This window comes from Haemaphysalis longicornis, unplaced genomic scaffold, assembly GCF_048455015.1.
Source record: "Haemaphysalis longicornis isolate Haplotype H1 unplaced genomic scaffold, Haemaphysalis longicornis Haplotype H1 scaffold_7, whole genome shotgun sequence".
Classification (NCBI taxonomy): Eukaryota; Metazoa; Arthropoda; class Arachnida; order Ixodida; family Ixodidae; genus Haemaphysalis; species Haemaphysalis longicornis.
In genome coordinates this window covers 71,964,855-71,982,110 of record NW_027526422.1, presented here as the reverse complement: position 1 = coordinate 71,982,110, position 17,256 = coordinate 71,964,855, and the positions used below count along the sequence as shown (strand labels likewise).

The 17,256-nt window shown below is 47.9% G+C and overlaps 1 protein-coding gene across 4 annotated transcripts; it reads left to right on the top strand.

Annotated features, from left to right (window-relative positions):
• The first annotated feature begins 95 nt into the window (after window positions 1–95).
• On the top strand, window positions 96–14,252 carry Lnk (SH2B adapter-like protein Lnk). Of its 4 annotated transcripts, none has more exons than XM_077677774.1 (6): window positions 96–1,195; window positions 6,137–6,250; window positions 8,020–8,135; window positions 8,353–8,420; window positions 9,561–9,985; window positions 11,223–14,252. In XM_077677774.1, exons 1-6 carry the CDS (start codon window positions 449–451, stop codon window positions 11,517–11,519), a joined length of 1,767 nt encoding a protein of 588 aa, XP_077533900.1. In that variant the 5' UTR covers window positions 96–448; the 3' UTR covers window positions 11,520–14,252. The 4 variants fall into 4 exon arrangements, with proteins under 4 accessions (XP_077533900.1, XP_077533899.1, XP_077533902.1 ...); XM_077677773.1 differs by having other exon boundaries at window positions 101–1,195; window positions 8,350–8,420; XM_077677776.1 differs by having other exon boundaries at window positions 102–1,195; window positions 6,137–6,238.
• The last annotated feature ends 3,004 nt before the right edge of the window (window positions 14,253–17,256 follow it).

The following is a 17,256-nucleotide window of genomic DNA, read 5'->3' as shown; positions in this document are numbered from 1 at the left end:
GCATTACGATGAGTAATGAGCGTAAGATTGCTTTTGATTTTGCTGTTCGCACTTCGCAGTAAGTCGATTCCCCGCTACAGCACATTCCCAAAGTTTACCGCGAAGCAGGCGCTGTGAGTCATCTCTACAGTTGTGTTTGGGGTGACCTGTGGCGCCAAAAATGTGGGGAAAGTAGGCGCAACGGGGAGTTCCGGAACTACAAAGCAATATCAAGCGCCGTGCGGACAGCCTCAAATGTGGCCCTTTCCGACTTGGTACGTGAGTGTTCCCCACTTCGAAGCACTCGGATGCGGCGTCGGTCTCGTCAGACTCGCTCGGAATCACAAACACACGGGCACAATGGCGGAGAAGTGGCGTAGCTTGCGGCTCGGCGGGTCGTGCCATCGGCGGAAGCGGCCGACCGGGCGACGCGCAGACCTACACGCCCAGGGAGCATGCCGCTGAGAGCATGGCCGGCTCACCGATCGGCGGCGGCGGCGAAGATCGGCCGCACTGGTCGGACTTCTGCGAGAAGCACGCCCGGGTGGCAGCCGCCGAGTTCGCCCACAACTACCAGCTTTTCGTGGCCGACCACCGAGACCTGGCCCGCACGGTGGACTTTGCCGAGTTCGGGCGCCGTTTCGCCGACGTGTTCCAGGAGCACTTCGGATCCGAAGTGCGGCGACGCATCGACGAGGTCGGTGCGAGGCCGCTGAGCACCGCCAGCAACGGCGGCGGATCTCAGGAGCCGCTGGGCGCCGCCGCCCCGAGGTCCATGGCCAAGACGCCGAGCAGCGCGACTTCTTCGCAGGACAACCTCCGCTCGCTCAGCGTCAACCACGAGGACTACAGCGACCTTTCCGAAGGCGAAGCGTCGCCCAAGGCGCATCACCGGCTCTTTTTCCGCCGGCTCTCGTTCAAGGGCCTCAAGCGCGGAAAGGGGCTCTTCCACAAGCAGCACTCGGACGAGCTCGAGCTATCGTCGCATGCGCCGCCCCACCACCATCACCACGGAGAGCGACGCAGCAAGGGAGACAAACACCACCACCATGACAAGGCGAAACTCACGAAAGTCACCGCCGAGCACGTGAAGGAAGGTCTGGTTAACTACGTTAGCGGCGAAAACATCGACGGCCGCCAGAAGTGGGAGAAATGCCGGCTGGTTCTGGTCAAAACTATCGCCGGATATCTGCTCGAGTTCTACGCGCCACCAAAGGTAAGCCCGTGCAAGAGTTGGACTAGTACCAGCTCCGCGGACGGACGCTCGAAAAAACAGAAAAGAAAAAGCAATTACAGCGGTGATCGTACCGGACGCGCCGTGATCGAAGTGCTAACGGATGCTAGTCGCGTGTTTTTTTGCGACGGAGAGCCGCACACGTGTGCGTCGCAGCGGTTGTTTACGTTTTTCGCGTCCCCCGCTTTTTGTTTGTTTTTTGGAGGTTCGCCCGTGGCAACGCTCATCTACGAAGGTCCTGAACGCGTGCGTCAGGGTCACGCACCCACTTATCGTAAGCAAGCTGCTTCGCGAATAGTCCCCTGCTGTTGACTGACGGGACGGTGCGACCGTTCCACATTGACGACCCTGGCAGATAAACACGAACGGCTCTTTAACACGGCCGTGTCCGAGGATGACGCTGTCAGCTCCGGGCAGCTCCGGAATCGGCATGCCGACCCGGAAAACTTTCGGTCTAATGGGCGCGGCGCTAGGCTCCACAAAGTTTACGTTCAGATTTCAATATTCGAAATTCCGAAACAGTGAGCCCTTGATCATGAGTCTTTGCGTTTTCTCTTTATTTAATATTATTACATGCATCGCACTTGGCACTTCGGACCCTGTCACTCAGTCGAAATGGCAAGGATCGGAGAAAAGTTGCAGCATTGCAAACATTTTTTTCATTTGTCCATAAAAGTGAATTATTTATCTCTTATGTATGAAGAAAATCTCAGACTTCTAACATGCACTTCAACTCTCAAGGGAGTGGGAGGTTTACAATGCTACTTCCGAATTCCAACTCCGTTCTGCATTGGTACATACATACGGCATGGCAAAAATACTGGCACTGCCAATCGGGAGCTATCCAGGGAATGACATTCACAGTTTAGCAATGAATCGCAGACTTTCATCATTCAAATTGGCTCGGGGATTGGTAGCTAAAAACATTTACTACATGGTCTATAAAATGTTTCGTCGGGCTCAGCAAAGGTTTTAGTTTTTTAGTTGGGTATAAACGGCCCAGTCATTTGAATGAAGCCGATTTGCCTGTGGTCTTCATGCTCCCTCCAACCCGCCGCGGTGGCTCAGTGGTTAAGGCGTTGCGCTGCTGAGCACGAGGTCGCGGGTTCGATTCCCGGCCGCGGCGGCCGCTTTTCTGATGGAGGCGAAAAGCAAAAACGCCCGTGTGTACGAGATTTCGGTGCACGTTAAAGATCCCCAGGTGGTCAAAATTAATCCGGAGCCCTCCACTATGGCGCGCCTCATCGCCTACGTTGCGTCGGCGCATTAAACCCTACAATCAAATCAATCAATCATGCTCCCTCCATGGGGACGCTAAAGGCTACAAGACTAATAGGTTTGACCAGTACACCACACCTTTCGTAGCTCCATTTATATTCTGTTTCGCTCTCTGTCTCCATTATTTTCTACACTTTGTTTGTTTAGGAATAAGGGCTTAAAGTCAATTTTTTCTGTCTCTGTCCTTTTTTTTTTTTTTTTTGTCACTGAAAAGGGCATGGGGCAAAAACCAAGCTGGCCAAGCATTTACTAAATGCCAACTGAGTTGCGAGGTTGATTGATTGATTATGGGGTTTAATGCACCAGCACAGGCGATGAGGCGCGCCGTTGTGGAGGGCTCTGGATTACGTTTGACCACCTGGGGATCTTTAACGTGTGCCGAAATCTCGAACACACAGGTGTTTTTGCTTTTTGCCTCCATCAAAAGCTGATACTGAAGAGGGGCAGGCAGCACGAACGTTTAAGGCAATGGTCCCCTTTGTCGCCTCTTTGCTTTCACTAAAAATATCCTATTTTTGCAGCCGCGTATACACATTATATACATTGCTACATATACATGCAGTGGCAGTAACGGTGGACGGTGACTCTTGCAACCACCTTTGTAAGTCTTGCGAGCATACTTGCATCCCCAGGTGGTCGAAATTAATCCGGAGCCCTCCACTACGGCGCGCCTCATCGCCTACGTTGCGTCGGCGCGTTAAACCCCACAATCAGAATCAGCGAGCATACTTGCGCACTAATTGCCTGGAACAACGCTACCCCGTCTAGGGACGCTGCATGTTTTATAATGCCCTCTTTAGCTCAAGTTTCTGCGTGGCTGTTCTCAAAATGCATTCAGCAATAGTGGCCAGGTGTATTTGTTCAACACATCCCTCCTGCTTTACTGTTATATCCGGAAAAACGTTTGTACGAGCATTACCAATCATGCTGCAACAGCAGTCACAGCGTGGTAAAGCTTGTGGGGCAAAAATGCAAATTTTGAAGCTTTTGATGCTTTCTGTGTTATTTTAGGGCTGCTACCTTTTGGAGTGGTGTCTTAGTGGTGTACTTAGTCTCATCACTGCAGTCTATGCACGCCTACCTATTTCTACACGTTAGTGTCCCTTTGGGACACTAAAGGCAACCAGCCAGTGGGTTTTGAACGAAAGTCTGACCTTTCCATAGCCATTCTAGCGTTGATCCGGTGCCAAAAGATGCCTTAATTGCTGAGAAACCACTAATCAAGCAACGCATTTCTCTTCGTCATTTACTTCACAGCGATTCCATGACACGAACAGCGTCTGCTGCAGCCGCTATTTGCGTCATGATAACTCGGAAGCAAGCAAGGTAGCAGCGATGTATAGTGGTATAGAAGCAACCAAATACAACGCTACCATGTTCTGAGCAGTTTTGTTAGTTTCCGCCATGGTTTCGGTGAAATCAGTCGTGCTTCCCCGAACTCCCACGGCTTTTGCTGCTCCAGACCACTAAGCAAAATGATTTCGTATGGGACCCGTGATCACTATTGTACGCTTTGTTGAAGAAACGCGTATTGTCTTTATTAGGCTGTATGAATGTTGGTGTCGAACCAACCGCTCGTGCTTAGCTCGCACATGCCTCCTCACATAGTGGAACTGCCCTATGAATGGCTGGACAAGCGTTTATTAGAGTGTAAAAGGAGAGGGAATGGGGAAGGGGAGCAAGAAAAGGGTGATCATAAGTGGAACCCTCAGTCCCCGGCTCCAGCAGTCAGCGCTGATCACGAAGGGATGAGCTGGCCAGGGCCACCTCCCATGTCTCTAGTGTGAAGGGGTAGCACCATCGAGTGGGAGCTAGGGAAGGCGCTGCGTTCGCTGGACGTTCTGTACATTTGAAAATACTGACCTTAGCCAAAATAACCATCTTTTTTTTTAGTGCAGTGGAAGCACACAGACTGACACAATAACTGCGGCTATGCCCACGGTACAGTACAAGGGTCGTGCAATTATCTGACCAGGTATTGCACCAGGCATTGCACCGTAACTGAAACGAACTTGTTGGCATCTGGGGTTCTATCGGCTGTGCTCTCATGATATTGTTGCTAGCTTTCGTTTTGTTTTTTGATGTTCAATAATGACACTACAAAAACTGCTATTAAGTTTTTACATACTTCTAAAGGCGAATTGTTAAAGGAGCCATGAAGAGAAAACACAAGTTTGGTTCATTCAAAAGATTGTGTCGTTAGAATCATACTGACACCACTTTTAACGTAAACTTCGCTCAAATAAGCTACATAATTAGGAAAAACGGGAATGGTCATGCGACCCACCAGCTCATTTCCCGCAACAGAACCTGTGATGTCACATGGGCTAAGCTCTGCGATTGGCGGAGGCTGGCAGAAGCAGACGCAAATTAGGTAGAGCTTACAAACTAGACGAACGAGCGATTTGCGCTTAAATTTAGGGCACATTCTTTACAAAGCAATAAGAATGATGGGACAAACAGTGGAAGTTACGAAAGCACATGTAAACATAGAAGTACTGATGCGTTCTGCTGTTCGTACTGCGCACAGCATGCTTTGGTTTAGCTGCACAGCACTACGGGGCTTGGGGTTGTCTCAGACGACACTGGCCGATTGACGCAAGCAACGGTGTCTTACGTGACCCCATTTGTCGAGCGAGCACTGTTTCAGGGAACGAATATTTTCTCCCAGAACAAAAACAAGCCAGGTTTAAATGCGGGCAAAAACAAACCAAACGCTTGCCACGGTATGGTGGCGCCATCTAGGTTACGGAACGTAAAGAAACGCGGGAACAAACCAACACCGCTGTACAGGGTGGAGACAACCTTTGAACGGTCCCGTGCCGCCGCAATTGGGCCAACGGGCTCAACGCGTTATTCTTTTCGTTTCCCACGAGACCTAGCAACGCGAAACAGACAATATGATTCAAACTTCTTCAGTAAACCGCGTTGCGGCGATAATTTTAGCGCGGTTTTGACACAATGACTTGCTTCGGCGGCGAGCGAGCAACCGAACATGGCGGCGCCAGCGTTACGTGTCTCTACCCTGTACGGCGGATGCGTGAATAAAGGTACTCTAGGCTGCAGAGCGGTCGGTTCCCGTGATGTCACTTGGGACCACGAAAACGCACGATTGAGCGGGAAAATCAAAATTTTAACCTAAATTGTTTAATTTCTCAGTGAATAAAGCACCGTTTGTATCCGGACAAGCGCTGGGGGCATTATAAAACACGAAATCTTTCGAATAAAACCAACTTGCATTTTCTCTTCATGGCTCCTTTAAACCATTTGTCATGCAATGTTAACCACTTCCAGTGTAAGTTGTACGGGGCCGCGACACCTGTCTTCACGTTTTTGCTATTTTCTATCTTGCTTTAAAGAAAGAGTGGTATATTTGTGTTCTCAGTGAGTTAATCTGTTTATCTAGAGCAACTTGTATTTTGTCTTCAATGTCCGTTTTCGACTGCTGAACACTGACTTATTTTTGAGACAGCCTGAAAGAAATTGATGCTAACGATTTTCTGTGTCAACATTGGGCAAGCCGTGATCTTTATTTTGCAGTCTGCTAGTGCACGTGTTGTAAACGTTGTTTTTTGCCTGACTCTTATGAGTGGTTTCTCTGCCTGAAAATGCATCTGCCACGTGTCTGTTTTCCTGATACTGCAGTCCTTAAGGCCCCGGAGTGGCGTGTTTTGCTTCCTGATCCATGACGCCAGGGAGACAACAGCTCTAGAAATGCCTGATCATGAGAACACCTTCGTGCTCAAGGCAAGTGCGAAAGTGAGCACGTGGTCACTTTTTAAAGGTGCAAGTACAGTGTTTCTGTGCCAATTGTAGTTTGCTGACTTGCTGTTTGTTTATGGCTAGAAACCTTGCAATCTATCGTTCATATCACAAGCTAGCTGCAGCACTGTGGAGGCTACATTGTTGTCCCCCTCAGGGCGCCTAACTCACCGTGAAGGAAGCGACAAAAGGCGCCGAGGCCTTGTGGTGCCACTTGCCGAGAGGGGAGAAGGGAATGTCCTTTCAGGAACCCCTTCACGGCGGATTAGGAGCCCTCAGTGGGCTCTCTATTGATAACAATGTAGCCTCCACAGTGCTGCAGCTAGCTTGTGATATGAACTATAGGCTCCTTAAATTCTAGATTTAAGAAATTGGATCACATTTTGATGACTGAATAGGAGGGAGATTTTTCTGAATGTCGTGCCAAAGTTTGGGTTACTCTTATAAACCGAACGACAAAAAAAAGCAGCCTCTGACTGATATGTTGCGTTCAATTTGCACTAATTAACCTCATAAAATTACGGGTAATGCGGCAGAAATGGCTTTCGAAGTTGTCATGTGTGTCCTAGGTTTGTTATGTCATTCATCATTTCGTAATTAAAAGGATGACCTCTCACCGTTCCAGCTTCAAATTTGGTGGTGTCGCAGGAGTGATTGATCATGATGTACCTGTGTTCTTGGGAATTAGATTCAAGCCAGGGCAGGTGTAATTGACTTTAAAATGTCAGCCAAATCAAGTGAACGTTGCAGTCATCAAATGATTCACAACAGTACTGTTGGCTTATATGTAGGACTGCTTCTTGCAATAGTATTATGATCAATATATGTATGTCTTTTTTTTTTTTCTGCTTTGCTTTGTGCAGTGCTTTCAGGTGGTGCCAGAATTTGTGAGCGCACCTGTTTATGTGGACTGTGAGCTTTAGGGGAGTGCAACCTTACTGCATATTCCGCTTGGGGTACAAAATGCTGGGAGGTGTCTTGCTCTGCCCAGCATGGCAACTCCGTATTTATTGCAAGCCAACAAAAAAAAGGGGGGGGCACGTTGCATGTGAATACATCTCCAAATGTGCAGCCCCTGTTTAGCCGTTACGATCTGGGGAAGGGTATTGGGGGGTGAAACAATGATAATAATAGAACAAAGATGATTGATTGATTGTGGGGTTTAACGCGCTGGCGCAACGCAGGTGATGAGGCACACCATAGTGGAGGGCTCCGGAATAATTTTGGCCTCCTGGGGATCTTTAACGTGCGCCGAAATCTCGTACACACTGGCGTTTTTGCTTTTCGCCTCTATCGAAAAGCGGCTGCCGCGATTAAGAATAGGACCCGCGTCCTCGTGCTCAGCAGCGCAACACCTTAGCCACTGAGCCACCGTGGCAGGTTAGAATAAAGATGAGCCGAATAAGGTTCTTAGTTCATATTAAAAGGGGACATTCAAATTACCCGGCTCTGTGATGACATGATTTATTTACTTCATGGGCTGAAGCATTTCACCCAAAGGTGGGAAAGGTTTTAGTATTGATTGTGTGCACAAATAACGAAGGAGGAAATTACTACCTGTGTAGCTTTGCTCTCTTGTCGTCTTGTTCATCACCCGCAAAAAAAAATGCAAACGAAGCTAAAATGCACTGAAAGAGACTGGTCTTTATGAGAGCTACGCAGTGATCCACGTTGTTCACTTTCTGGTTTTTCGTGTTGTTCTTTTTTTTTTTTGCTCGTTTTTGCATGATACCAATTGACGGAACCTTTTATATTCTTCCTTGCAGGCCGACCACAACATTGAGTATGTCGTGGAAGCAAACGACGCGGACAGCATGAAGTCGTGGCTGTCCACGATCCGCTATTGTATGCGGCACCTAGGCGACACATTCGACGATAGTGTGTAAGGCTGTTCAACTCCTCGGGTCTTTATTTTCAAATTATACGCTAATTCACCCTGAAGGGGCTTAACATTTACACACACGGCTTCTTTGGTTTCGCCCTGTTTTCGAGGGCTTGCTTTGTTTCATTGAAGACCAAGGGAACGAATGGTTTGTTAGTGCTGCAGATGTGATTAGAGCCTGCTTCTTGCTTTTGTCTTCTCACTACTGCTGCAGCAGGCCCAAGTTGGCTACGTCACCTTCGGAGTCCTTGGCAAGGCTTCGAGAACAGCACTCAAATCCCAAAAGTAAGCGGTGCACTTATTTTCTGCGCTCACTGTGCCGTGGCATGCTTCCTGTAGCCATTAATGTTGCATCTAGGTGGTCCCTTACCACTGGAATTTTAAGGCAAGAGTTATTGCTGGCAGCAGCATTGAATCCAGTACGACCTATCAAGCACAAAAGATGTTGAAATCGTGCAGATGTTGAAAATCTCAAAACTGTAAATAAGGTGGTTCGGCATGCCTGCAAGCGTCAAAAGGTGTCTGAAAGTTGATCTTTGAATGTGTCGCTGCAGTTTCTGACGACGCTGAATGGAAGTGGTGGGGAAGGAATTTAGAATATAAATTTTTTGCCATACATTCCACTTTTAGAGTTGAACCACTATACCTTCATATTTGTGACTTCTGCCAAACCTTTGTGCTGCAGTAGCAGCTTGAAAAGAAGAAAAGGCATCGCGCCTGTTTCCCAATCATTTTCTTGCATAAGCCACGATAACCACAGCACTTTTTCAGTAGGATTAAAAATGTAACACTCTCCAATCAGTAATTCTAGCACAGGCCTCTGTAGTGCAAGTTTATCACAGTTTTTCCTAGCGCTTTGTTTTGTATGTTTCAGGTTTCGTGGCTCTTTCAGAGCCAGGCAGGGCCTGTGGTGAACGTGTATCCAAAGGCAAAGGCATTTATCGATAAGTTCAGGGATTCTCGAAATTTATGAGTCTAATATACAGAGACTAATATACTGAGGATTGAGATATCATTGGAGGAAGGGGCAACAGCCTAATAATACCTTTGTGAGGCATGTACAGTCTTCGTCAAAATTTTCTAGGCCACGCCAAAGGTTTCTGGCCCACAAAGAATTCAAATCATAAGCTCAACGTTTAACTGCGGCCAAAGTATTTTGGTGGTAAGAAAGAAATGTCCCTCTAGCTTAACGGTGTAAAACATCTCAGCCTTGCTTGAGAGGTAATCTTGTACTTTGAATTTTTGTAACCTATGCACTTTCGCCGTGGCTTAAAAAAAATTTGTGCGTATGTGCATATGTTTATCGCTGTTAAGCATGCACTCATGTTTGCACCAACCAACAACACATCCTCGCTGGAGACAACCTTGTAACACCCCTGCCATTGTAAGGGTCTTCACGCCCGTGGTGCCTCCCCTTCCTCGCAGAGGTTCCTGCCGAGACGACTGCCGTAGCCGCTGCGGCGGGTGATGCTGCGACCCGCACCACAGCAGCCGCGAGCGTTGACGCCATCGTGGCGTTGCCTCCTGCGGCACCCTCGGTTGTGGCCATCAGTGGGGGAGGGGGGAGTGGCGGAGGGGAGACCGCTCTGCCCCTGGCAACTGTGGAGGGCGGTGCGTCGTCGTCGGGCGGGGAAGGGGGTGGGACGGGCAGTGGAGGAGGAGGGGGAGGAGGAGACCTGTACCAGTCGCTGCGGGAGTACCCGTGGTTCCACGGGACGCTGTCCAGGAGCGATGCGGCCCAGCTGGTGCTGCGGGAGGGCCCCCTGGGCCACGGCGTGTTCCTGGTGCGCCAGTCCGAGACGCGCAAGGGCGAATGCGTGCTCACCTTCAACTTCCAGGGGAGGGCCAAGGTGAGAGGACTCTGTCACACCTGTCATGCCCTACCCCCTCCTTTGCAGGGATTTCTGTTCTGTTATACTCTCGGGTACAACTTACAAGCAACAATGGAAGTTATTCTGCACCTCATCGCCGCAGTCCCTTCATGTGGCGCAGCGAGCCATTACTGACGGCTAGTATGCTGAATGTGGCACACGTCGTTTCCCTGACCTCTTTTGGGCCTAATCTGCTGATAAATTACTGTGACGACAAACAACTGGGTGATAAAAGGCAGACGATATTACTTGGAATGCACGCGTACATTGACGTCACAGGTTCGTCACTTCAACGAGTGGTGCACTACATGAGCTATTGCCGTTTTAAGCTTGCACTCGAGTATAGCAGAAGCTGTCACCGTTCATGCTTCAGGCATGTGCAGCTCTCTGCCGAGGGTGTGCTGTTGCAAGGCAGGTGGCTGTGATAATGTTCGTGCTCCTCCTGGTGAAGTCCTCAGAGTGGGATTTACAGGGTCATGCCGATTCTTAAATAAATTTGAAGCAAGATTCTCTTGCCTAGTGGCAAGAGAATCACTGCATCATTGCCCGAATGCTGTTGCACGGAGAACTACTTTGATGTTTCCGGAGAATTCGGAAAAAAAGAAAAAGTCCATACGCGCGTAATTCATGGAATTCTTCCTCCCAGTCGTGCATACTAGTCCTGTTCATGGAACTCCCAATCCTGCTATTCACAGCAGGTGCTTGCAGTCTATAGTTCATACCACAAGCTGCATGCAGCACTGTGGAGGCTACATTGTTGTCAATGGAGCGCCCACTGAGGGCACCTAACTCACAATGAAAGGGGTTTTCAAAGGACCTTTCAGTCTCCCCTCTCGACAGGTGGAACCGCGTAGGCCTCGGCGCCTATTCTCGCTTTCCTTCGCGCTGAGTTAGGCCCCCTCAGTCGGGGCTCTATTGACAACAATGTAGCCTCCACAGTGCTGCATGCAGCTTGTGGTATGAACTATAGGTCCAGAGAGCACTCTTCATTCTCCTGGCCCATTCTTCTTTTTTTGCCCTGTTTTTGAACCAGCTAGCCCGTTCACATCGTAGTGCAGTATAAAAACTAGTAGTAGCAAAATATAAGCCTGCATGCTAAACAAACGGAGGTAAATGGCTAGAGAGGAAACAAAACCTGTGTCAGTGGTAGAGGCAAAAGTAAAAAGGACGCCTAAGGAGCTACATTGCCAGCTCACGTCGTTTTCTTCCCGCCCAGCACCTGCGCATGACCCTGAACCCGGAAGAGCAGTGCCGGGTGCAGCACCTGTGGTTCGAGACCATCTTCGACATGCTGGAGTACTTCCGGATGCACCCGATTCCCCTCGAGTCCGGCGGCTCCTCGGACGTGACACTCACGGACTTTGTGCTCGCGCCGGGCACCAACGGCAGCACCGAGGGGGACCTGCTCACCTACAGCGGGTCCGTGCGTCTCCACTCGTCGTCCCTCGACAACCTGCAAGCGGCCCACCTGCCGCACGGCCGCGCCGTCGAAAACACCTACTCCTTTGTGTGAGCAGTGACCCTTGAACTTGCCTCCGTAAAATTGTGGATTCGTCTTGGCGACCCCTACGCCCATACTCGAACCACGTGTTCAGACGGCGGCGTTTTGAAAAGGCGAACCCACCAGACTCTGCTGGCCTCTTAAAAGCTGTGTACAAAGTTCTTGCTTCATTGTTGGCGTGTGTATGTGTGTGTTTGAAAGGGGTTCGGCGACTCCTTTTCGAGCCAAGCTTCTGAGCGACGCATCGCGATGCGCCTTCTACTTCCATCCACTGCTTCTTCTGTGGCACGACCTTGAGGATTGAACTGTGCCCTTCGGAGACGTCCTTTAGTTTAGGTGGAACGAATGAACTGTGGTTTGGGGCTCGCAGCCGCCTTTGCGGACTCTTTCCCCCTGCTGTGTGAGCAAATACTCTTATACTGCACTGCTTTGGACTTGCCATCGTACTTGTCGAACGATGCTCTGCATGTCAGTGTTTCGTTCAAGTCACTCTGGGCGGATATGTATCATAAATAATGGCTCGTAGCCTCAATAAATTATATGTAGACATTGTTAGTGAAGAGTATGTGCCATTAGAGCAGTCACTGCTGTGTTGTAGAGCTCGCCGGTGGCCTTGGAGACGGAGAAATTGCTTTGTTAGCTGAAAAGATCAGAGCTGATGGAATACTTACTGCAAGGTTTGCACCAACAACCGGTGTCTCCACGAAGTAGAAGGAGTCTTCAATTTGAGTGTGCTGACTTGCATGGTTCAGCCCGCTCAATGCTTGACAAGAGTTCCCTGAAGCTGCATTATCCGGTTTTGTATTTGTTAGTGAGTGAAGACCTTTCAGGCAGATTCAGTACAGGCACAATGCCTTATCGAACAACGTATTCAGTCAAAACAGACATTGCCTTCCATCACATCCTCTTTGCAAAGGCTAAACAGGGGCAGTGAACCTTCTGTGCCTCCACAAAATCGTAGTTGTCTGCCCTGGTTGCTTATCGGATGCACAGTGGTGGAACACTATGTGCTCCTAATATGAATGATATCTATTGTTTGGAAAAAGAAAATCTAATATGTGCTGATTGTCACACATCTTAAACTTTGCAGCACGCGAGAATAGAAATTGTAATGCGAGCTTTGCGTCACCTGAAGCAGGGTGGCTAAGAAGACGCTAGGGCATTTGAGGCACAACGAACACCAATTTTCTCTTGCGCGTGCACAGGTTTCACAAAAGCTGTTGCAGCAAGTGGCTTTGTTCATTTTGGATACTTGAATAGTAAAGGATTTCTAGTCCTTGAGTAACCACAGGACGTTATTACATCAACGCTCCAAAGTCTGTCAGATTTTGAACTTTTTTTTAAACATTGTTTCTCACTACTATGATTGGTTGTTACTTTTCATAATTCCCTTAAACCTACTGCGTAGTTTTCTTTCTTATGACGCACCGGTGCTGAACTCAAGCCGAGCCTTTCTGTGGAGGGTTATGCGAGTTGAGGTCACGCCAAAAGTGTTGTACAGATAACCCTCCACTTATGGCCACACTGAATTGAAGGAGCCTTGCAGAGTCAGAGGGTAGCGGGTATTCGATACAATGGCTGCCTTTGAATACGAACAAACTGTATAAGTCAGAGCAGTTTCTGAAAAGAAAGAGAAAGGAACATAGATTCCGCTTTTAGAACTTGAGCAACGAGCCACACGGCTTCTCAACTTGTGATGATGCTGTCAACATGACTGCTAGCCTGAGCTTATTTGAAGGTGTCCTGCCACGGTGCGCTCATCTTCGAGACAAGAGGGATTATTGCGCGTGGAATGATTGACTTTGCTGCGTGCGTTTGCCCTCGCGAAAGGTATCAAGTGTGTGCCGTTCTGGACTTTTTTTATTCTTTCTTTCTGGCTGATGTGGCGGTGCTGTGAATATCAATGGAATGGTAGAATGTAGGTGTTGCTATATTTGCCGTTGAAGAGCAGAATGTGCGGATTTTTTCCCAAGCGTGGTTTTAGCCGAAGGGGCGGCAAAGTAGTGCATTTCTCTTGATTTCACGAAACAAACAAAAAGTACTTCTTAGATGCTTTCAACTAATTTTACAATGCTGACTTGACCTTTTGGTCACAACTGAGCTGTGATTGAGACCCTGTTAAAAAAAAGTTTTGTCACTGGGAAGTGATTCTTGTGGGAAAAAAGACAGAAAAATGGTGAAGGCAGCTTCTTGTTAGAGTAGAAAGTGCATTTCTTCTCGTGCACTGTTCGAATTGTGAAACTATTTCAAGCTGTATTTGAACTGTTTCTGCATAGTATCGACTGTTGCCAGCTTGTCAGCTTAACCACGCTCCTTACATGTAGATAGACTGTTGCTATACGAAGCTCTCGTGTTGTTACCTAAACTCGGAAATATTTCTTTTTGTTCTTCTCTCAGAGGCTCGCACTTTGACCACAGGATTGTTTGAGCAGATATGTGGCCAACTGTGGCACATAAAACAAACTCTCAGATGTGAATGTAGACTTCCAGCCGCACTATCGAAAGAGAGGGCAGAGTGTAGGCACCACATTTTTATGGCGAGTCACAAATCGAGAAACGACGAAACGCGAGATGCAGACACGAGAGGATTGTGTACAGAGTGAAAGGACACTGGAGGAGACACTCGCTTGCTCAACATGTACGTGTTGTTTCAATCAGTGTTTTTAAACAGTCCACAGAGCATAATGCGCCTGAATGTTCCTGAGCGGCAGTTATTTCGGCTGCATTAAAATTGTCAAAGCTCAACTAGCAGTGTCAAATTTCTTCGGCCTGACTACCACGAGCTCGGTTAATAAGCATGTGTGTTTTGAACAGACTTTTTGTGCTCTGAAAAAGTATTAAAACCATTAGCAGTGTAAAAAATTCACAGCCCTTCTACCCCGTGAAGAGGGATGGCCAGCAAAAGCTGCGTTGCCGAGCCTCAACGTGAGGTTTGACTGGTCGTAGTCCAAGGGGTGCAAGAAGCAAAACACGTTTGTTTGTAATTTGCGATTGAGCATTGTTCGTGGTTATCAACTGAAAGTCCAGTCCTGTCGAGTCACTGCTCCTCGCGCATGCTCAGCACGGCTCTTCACGAGCCACGTGAAATGGCTATCAAGCGGCTGGAGCGACGCAGCGTCAGACTTGGCTACTGCGCAGTTGAGGCGCACACCTGGGCACGCGCCGGCGCTAGTGCGTCTGCTGCGGTTATGACGCAACACAATCCAACACAATACACTTTAATCCAATCCAATCCAAATCCAATCGAATCGAATACAATCCAATGCCCCTCGCGCTTGTAAACCTTAGCGGTTGCGCAGAACGGCCCTTCACGGCACACCCGAAACTCCTCAACCTCGGCCAGTGTAGCTTACGCTACAAAACACACAGGAATCGTGGGTAGAAATTTATTATAGCGCGGGTATGGTAATCACGGCGCATGCTCTATAAAGGCCCTAGGACCTTTTTAATTTTGTATGATTTTTTCCATGCCCCGGGGGTGTGGCGCGCAGTTTTACGATTCCGGGGATTTGAGTGGGCTCCGCAAATGTGGCGCCATGCTCGCTAGCGATTCTTGTCTACATCGCTCTGGGACCGGAGACGATCTGCTGGATCCTAGCCATTTACAGATTTGCTGTAAAAACTTGAGGGGGGACACTGATCTTGAAGTCATTTTTGTTATTTTTTAACCTTTGTGCTTCAGATTTACACAACTGCATTTTAACATTCTGAGCACAAATATGCAGCCAGTTTTAGTCGATGCGGTGCAAGTTCAGAATTGTGCAACATGTTATGCCATTCCATTTCGGGCAGTTTTTTTCATTATCTACCTACGAGATACTTGAATACTTCTTATCCCTTTGTGTTCTAGAAAAACTAGGGAGTGCAACTATACCACAGTTGTAATATTAGCATTGTTCCTGTACATTGCTGTAAACTTGTTAAATGTAAGGTCATCAATTACCAATATTTTCATAAAACAAACTGCATAAAAAGTTGCGCTAGCAAAAAGAAATTTTATATTTGTGTGGTTTCGTTGCACTGTTCAGTTCATAAGCTTTCAAATGCAGCAAAAATGACACAAATCTAATCACTACATCCTGAGATGTACCCAACAGCTGGCCTAGTGGGAAAAAATTGGCTCAGAAAAACAGGGCACGAAGTTTGGAAATGCAGGCAAAAATGGTCATTTAGGCAACTTCAAAGGGCGACAGTGTTGTAAATACTTATGGTGCAGCTATATCTCGCAGGTACATTCATTGGGACCTGCAGACTGCAAATAAAATACCAAAAATTAATTTTTTTTGCTAATTTTGGTGGCCAGTGTCCCCCCTTAAATGAGAAGACAAGGCCTGTATGTGCTTGGCACTCTGCAGTTGCTGTGAAATATGAAAGATTTGGGGGGCTGACCGCTTTGTACCCATTTCTGGCGCACCAATACCAACGCAACGCAATTCATTCAGTTTGAGTCCTGCACAGTGAAACGTCGCTGGAATGTTTCTAGCGAATACACAGTCCATTGTACTTGCGGTCATAATGTTCCAGTAATACAGTATAGCCCACTTATAGTAAACTCGGTTTTAATGAAACAGTGGCTATAAAGAACAAATCTTTGTTTCCAGTTACCAATTTGTATACATAGATTTTGTGCCCAGAGGTATAGCAAAAAGCGGATATAACGAACTGATTTCAGTTTCCCGATGTCTTCGTTATAAGCCGGCTCGACAAGTTTCTTGCACGCGACACTGCTGCAAGGTTCTCCGCTACCATTCAAACCACGATTCCTCTCACATCAGGTTCTGCATGAGGGGGTGCATGCACTGCAGGGCGTCAACATTGGGACAGTGATATTGCAGAGACATTACACGAGGACAATGCCATTATGAATGGCACCGGCCTCGACTGAATTCTTACCGAGGCCTCACTCTTGCATCATTCTTACCGGCCTCCACTGAAAAAGCAGGCAGTTTTGGAGACATGTCGAACCGCATATTCACGTACGCATTTACTTTTAAAGGGGCCATGAAGACAAAATACAAGTTTGGGTTATTCAAAAGACTTCGTGTTTATAGTGCCCCTAGCGCTTGTCCGGCAGAAAACAATGTATTCGCAGAGGAATTAACCAGTTTAGGTTAAAACTTTGATTCTCGCGCCAAATCGCGTGTTTTCGTGACGTCTGCCATGAAGTCACACGGGTGGGTACTCAAACGAAATTCCAGTGCGTCGTTAGGCTCTACAGCCTTGCTTACCGTCAGTCCTCCCAGATAGTGCTACCGTGCTCATCCACGAACCTTGTCTGCCGTTGCTTTGTTTTTGACCGTATTTGCACCTGGCTTGTTTTTGTCACGGTAGAAAATAATAGCTTCGTGAAACATGTGGTATGCTTGACAAAAAGGGTCACGTAAGACAGTGTCGCTTATGCCAATCAGCCAGTGTCGTGCAATACAATTCCAAAGCGGCGGAGTGCAGTGCAGCTAAAACAAGCATAGTGCGCCCAGTACCAACAGCAATGTGCATCGGTACTTCTATGTTGATGTGTATTTTCATAACTTTCATTGTTTACCCCATCATTCTTACTGCTGTAAAATGAATATGCATTACATTTAAGCGCAAATAGCTTCTTCGGCTAGTTAAGCTCGGCCAATCGCGCAGCTGGGCATATGGCATCATAGGTTCTGTTTCGGGAAATGAGCTAGTGGGCCGCATGACCTTTCCCTTTTTTCCTAATTATATAGCTTATTTGAGCGTTAAGAGTCGTGTCAGTATGATT